This window comes from Otolemur garnettii, unplaced genomic scaffold, assembly GCF_000181295.1.
Source record: "Otolemur garnettii isolate 467f Iridium unplaced genomic scaffold, OtoGar3 scaffold00096, whole genome shotgun sequence".
NCBI classification, from domain to species: Eukaryota; Metazoa; Chordata; class Mammalia; order Primates; family Galagidae; genus Otolemur; species Otolemur garnettii.
In genome coordinates, this window is record NW_003852491.1 from 7,544,994 (window position 1) to 7,550,591 (window position 5,598).

General features: G+C 48.0%; 2 protein-coding genes across 2 annotated transcripts in view; one reads left to right on the forward strand and one right to left on the reverse strand.

Annotated features, from left to right (window-relative positions):
• Positions 1 to 4,034, forward strand: part of PHKG2 (phosphorylase kinase catalytic subunit gamma 2) — a 29,130-nt gene extending 25,096 nt beyond the window's left edge. The window contains exons 6-11 of the mRNA XM_003795814.2: positions 694 to 759; positions 845 to 1,008; positions 2,851 to 2,941; positions 3,034 to 3,187; positions 3,260 to 3,385; positions 3,474 to 4,034. Of these exons, the coding sequence (XP_003795862.1) occupies positions 694 to 759; positions 845 to 1,008; positions 2,851 to 2,941; positions 3,034 to 3,187; positions 3,260 to 3,385; positions 3,474 to 3,767 (895 nt within the window). The 3' untranslated portion in view covers positions 3,768 to 4,034. The remainder of the gene's footprint in view (positions 1 to 693; positions 760 to 844; positions 1,009 to 2,850; positions 2,942 to 3,033; positions 3,188 to 3,259; positions 3,386 to 3,473) is intronic.
• A 73-nt stretch (positions 4,035 to 4,107) lies between these two features.
• The window catches only part of CCDC189 (coiled-coil domain containing 189), a 4,985-nt gene continuing 3,494 nt past the window's right edge, over positions 4,108 to 5,598 (reverse strand). The window contains exon 9 of the mRNA XM_012808875.2: positions 4,108 to 4,332. Coding sequence (XP_012664329.2) covers positions 4,154 to 4,332 — 179 coding nt within the window. The 3' untranslated portion in view covers positions 4,108 to 4,153. The remainder of the gene's footprint in view (positions 4,333 to 5,598) is intronic.

Genomic DNA, 5,598 nt, shown 5'->3' on the forward strand with positions numbered 1-5,598 from the left:
AGGCTCTGTCTCAAAAAAAAAAAAAAGAAATCACCACCAGGCATGGTGGCTTGCGCCTATAATCCCACTACACAGAAAACTGAGGTGGGAGGATTGCTTGAGTCGTAGAATTCAAGGTTGCAGTGATGCAATGAGCAGCGATCATACCACTAAACTCCAGCCTAGATGACCAGAATGAGACCCCCAATCTCTTTAAAAAAAAAAAAAAAAAAAAGGCGGCACCCATAGCTAGCAGGTAGGGCATTGGCCACATACGCCGAGGCTGGTGGGTTCAAACCTATCCTGGACTAGCTAAAAACAACAATGACCACTGCAACAAAAAAAATAGCCAGTGGACCACCTGTAGTCCCAGCCACTTGGGATGCTGAGGCAAGAGACTTGCTTATGCCTAAGAGTTTGGGGTTGCCATGAGCTGTGACCCAGGGTAATAGTTTGAGACTCTGTCTCAAAAAAAAAAAAAAAGTCATTCTTGCTAAAATTGCTCCAACATGGCACAATACAGAGATTTCAACTGCCAGACCTCTAGGCCAAACTTCCCCAGACATCTGATTTATTCTTAGAGTCCCTTGTCTTCAGTCACAGAGGAATCTCTTTTCACTGGCCTCTTCCATGGTATTTTATGTAAGCACTAGTTTATTTTCTCCACCCTTGGTGTTGGGTGCATCTACCTCCTATGCCCCTCCTATTCCTTAGGATGCGGAAGGGAGAGCTGTTTGACTATCTGACAGAGAAGGTGGCCCTCTCAGAAAAGGAAACCAGGTAATGGCTGAGCCTGCAGCTCCTGGGTGAGCAGGGAGTGGGGTGGAGCAGGGAGGAGCAGAGGAGGAGACTGCACCTCTCCCAGGTCCATTATGAGGTCTCTGCTGGAAGCTGTGAGCTTTCTCCATGCCAACAACATTGTGCACCGAGACTTGAAGCCTGAGAATATTCTCCTAGATGACAGTATGCAGATCCGACTTTCAGATTTTGGGTTCTCCTGCCACTTGGAACCTGGCGAGAAGCTTCGAGGTGAGGGGATCTGGTGTCCTACCACACTTGGGTGGAAAGGAGACCCAAGTGTGATGAGGGTGTTTGGCTTGGTCTTGAGTACTGAGTCCCAGGTACCAAGGAAAGGAAAGAAGTCAGTGAGCACTTGCCAAGTACCCTCTGGGTGCAAAGCCTTGTGTAGAACTCAAAGAGTGGGCTTTCTGACATGGGGAGGAGACAGACAAGTGAGCAGACAATGATACACAGTGGGCAGAGGGCACACCAGGGAGGCCAAGAAGATGTTCTGTTGCAACTTGGGAGACCTGTGGAGGAGCAGGGCCTCTAGGACTGGGCCTTGTCCCAGGAGGAGAGAGAGGGAGCAGGGGATGGCAGGCTCAGCATCATATCTAGGGGATGGAGGAGGCAGGACCACAATGTGCTTCTTAGGTGCTGTGAAGAGCCTGATGTGTCCATATAGCACTTCTCACCTGGGGCCCTGGGACTCAGGCTCACTCAACGTTAATACCTTTGTTGTGACAGAAATATTTCTAGTGCAAATGGGAAACTTTAAATAAAGCTTAACTGTGGGACTCCTCAGATCTTTTAATATGCTTCCATCTCTCCCTCAGTGGATTTGCAGTAGACTTAATAGCTAACATTCACTGGTCACTTACTATGAGGAAGGTACCACACAGTCCTTACATGGCTTATTTCTCTAAGTCCTCTCAACAATCCTATGAGATAGACAGTATTTGTGTCTCCTTTTTACAGATGAGTTTAAAGATATGAGATTACGTATCTGAGGTCATATTACCAGCCATTTGAAGGTGGGCAGTCTGACTCCAAAGCTCCTGTTCTTAACCTGTGGACTTACATATCTTGTGGATGTTATACTTTATTTCTTTTTGAGTATCTGTTTCTCCCCTTTCTGGAATCATCTTTGTCCCTGCCCAGTTCTGTCCTCTCCCTTGGCTTAGGTAGTTCAGGTTTTACTTGAAATCTCTAGGACAGGTAAGATCTCCCTGTTTTTTGTTCTTACACATATATATTCTTCCTTCATGATACGTTTTACTCTATTATTTCTTGTTTGCTTTCTGGTAGACAGTGAACTCAGTAAGAGCACATCTGATTCATCACTGTGTCTAATATGGTGGTTGACATTCAATACATGTTGTAGAAATAAATTTTCCAAGAGTCAGTTTCAATTTAGGACTAATAAAATCTCCTGAAGTGTGCCATAAAACACAGTTTGGAAACTACTGGGATGGAAGAATTGGTGCTCAATATGGCAAAAGGAAGTATTAAATACAGACTTGCATCATGTTACTGAGAGTAAATGACTGTTACTGAGTGCTTTCTGCTGAGGAATCTAGACTTGATCCTGATGCCATGATGGGGAATCAGGGAAGGGATTTCCCAGTAGGTGCTGTAAGAAATCCTATATTTTTCCACTGTTCCCCTTGGGTTGAATGGTGGTTCCACTAACCAGAGTGGAGATGAAAGAGAAGGAATAAGTTTGGGCAAAGGGGAATGCAGGAAAGTTTTAAATTTTGTTTTCTATATGTATTTTGGATATAAAAATGAGGTAACATGTTGTGAGTAGTGGGTAGCCTGGCTTGGCTGGAGGGTTGGAGGAGGCAAGTGATAATTCAGTCCAAAAAAAACCAGGTTTTCCTAAGAAAGCCACCAGGAGCCTTGGTGGGTATTTGAGTTGTTCAGTGGGGATAGTGTCTAGTCCTGACAGAATTGACAGAAGGCAAGTAGGAGCAGAGTGGCAACACTGGTGGCCCTGGCAATATTGAGGCAGCTCCAGCAGAAATCAGGTGCTAAGGGCCCTGGAGAAAGCTGGGGGGTATGCCTTCAATCTCAGCCCTCTCTCTCCAGAGTTGTGTGGGACCCCAGGGTATCTGGCACCAGAGATCCTTAAATGCTCGATGGATGAAACCCACCCAGGCTATGGCAAGGAGGTCGACCTGTGAGTTTCTGGTCCCCTTGCCTTCTGTGTTTACTGTCTTTCACTGTGTGTGTCCATCGTCTAGTCTTGCCTGACTCTGATCTCTTTCACAGCTGGGCCTGTGGGGTGATCTTGTTCACACTCCTGGCTGGCTCACCACCCTTCTGGCACCGGCGCCAGATCCTGATGTTACGTATGATCATGGAGGGCCAGTACCAGTTTAGTTCACCCGAGTGGGACGACCGTTCAAACACTGTCAAAGACCTGGTGAGCTGGGGCTGTGAGAGGACAATTGGGAAGGCCCAAGACTTGCCCCTAATGCTCTGGGGTTTCCCCTAGATCTCCAGGCTGCTGCAGGTTGATCCTGAGGAACGCCTGACAGCTGAACAGGCCTTACAGCATCCCTTCTTTGAGCGTTGTGAAGGCAGCCAACCCTGGAACCTAACCCCCCGCCAGCGGTTCCGGGTAAGCCTGATAGTGTCAGAGTCTGGGTCTGTGCCTCTGTCCCTTGTGCTGGATGCTCCACTGGAGCACACATTATCCCCCTCCTCAGGTTGCAGTGTGGACAGTGCTGGCTGCTGGACGAGTGGCCTTAAGCACCCATCGTGTACGTCCACTGACCAAGAGTGCACTGTTGAGGGATCCTTACGCACTGCGGTCAGTGCGACGCCTCATCGACAACTGTGCCTTCCGGCTCTATGGACACTGGGTGAAGAAAGGCGAGCAGCAGAACCGAGCAGCCCTCTTTCAGCACCGGCCCCCTGGGCCTTTTCCCATAATGGGCCCTGAAGAAGAGGGGGACTCAACTACTGTACCTGAGGACGAAGCTGCAGTGGTGCTGGGCTAGAACCCCAGCCCCTGGGGAATCCCAAAAAGCAGGACTCTTCAGAAGGATTTTGATCATTCCAGCCTCTCTGGACTCCGGCCTTAGGTGCCTCTGCCTGCCCAGGCCTACCACTGATCATGCTACTATTATACAGACCAGCCCTCTACTCCTCCCCATGGTGGCTAGGGCTTTGAGGTCAGAACTGGGGTGGAAGGGAGCCACTCCAAATGCCATGCCTGGTCCTGTCAGTGCTATCTGTGCTGCATATGAAATAAATCTGCACACCAGTGAGAGTGGGTGCTTGTGTCTGGTGTCTGGCTAGGTCAGGGATCTCTGAAGGTACTCAGGATTGGTGACAGGGATTGGGCCGTTCTGGCCTAGGCCTTTATTGGAGAAAATGCTGAGGATCACTTAGTCTTGTTCTTGCTTTTGCCTGGAGGTAGCTGGAAGGGCCGCTCTAGTGCAGTCAATTTGCTGTTGAGTCTTTCCTCACTGGCCTTGAGCCTCTCCTCTACCAGTTCTTGGAGCTGCCCCAGCTCTTTGTTCAGTTGGGTCTTGATATAGTTTTGGAGGATGTGGACCTCATCTACCAGGGCAGGGGAAAAAAGGGAATGTCAGAGAGATGCTGTCTGGGGATGAGTATGCCCAACCGCAAAAGAACCCCTACAAGATATGCAGGTGGCCATCTTGTTTCAACTTAGGAAATGTTGGTCAGGCAAGATGGCTCATGCCTGTAATCCCACCCCTTTAGGAGGCGGAGGCAGGAGGATTACTTGAGGCCAAGAGTTTGAGACCAGCCTAGGCAACACAGCCATACCTTGTCTCTACAAAAATAAATAAATAAAAGTAGCCATGCATGGTATTGGCATGTTCCTGCAGTCCTAAACTACTCAAGAGGATCCCTTGAGCCTAGGAGTTCAAGGTACAGTAAACTATGATCATGCTGCTACACTCCAGCTTGGGTGAGATGAGACTTTGTTTCTTAAAAAAAAAAAAAAGACATAGTCCAGGAGTGGTAGCTCACGCCTGTAATCTTAGCTCTCTGGGAGGCTAAGTGGGTGGATTGCTTTCACTGTGCTCACAAGTTCAAGACCAGCCTAAACAAAAATGAGACCCCGTCTCTACTAAAAATAGAAAAACTAAATACTAATACTAATAACAGAAAAACTAGCGGTAGCTAGGCATCATGGCAGGCACCTTGCACTCCCAGATATTCAAGAGACGAGGCAGGAGGATCCCTTTACCCCAAGAGACTGAGGTTGCTGTGAGTTAGAATGACACCGCAGCACTCTACCCAGGGTGACAGAGTGAGACTCTCTCAAAAAATGAAAATATAAATAGGGGACGGTGCCTGTGGTTCAGTGGGCAGGGTGCCAGCCCCATATACCAAGGGTGGCAGTTTCAAACCTGGCCCCGGCCAAAATCCAACAAAAAATAGCTGGGCGCTGTGGTAGGTGCCTGTAGTCCCAGTTACTCAGGGGGCTGAGGCAAGAGGATCACCTAAGCCCAAGAGTTGGAGGTTGCTGTGAGTTATGATGCCATGGCACTCTTCCGAGAGCAATAAAGTGAGACTCTGTCTCAAATAAATAAATAAAAATTGTCAATCAGCCTTTGGGTGAGGAACAATTGGGCAGAGTGGCAATGCTGGGTTATTTGGATTCAAATTCTCGTTGCCACTTAGTAGCTGTATGACCTTAGGCAGGTTATTTAACGCCTCCAAGCCTCTGTTTCCTCTGTAAAATGTAGATAGTAATGACACCTAGCACATAGTATCAAAAGAGGATTAAGTAAGTTAATATGTATAAAATGCTTAAAACAAGGTATGCCTGCTGTACCTATTCCCAATTATGTT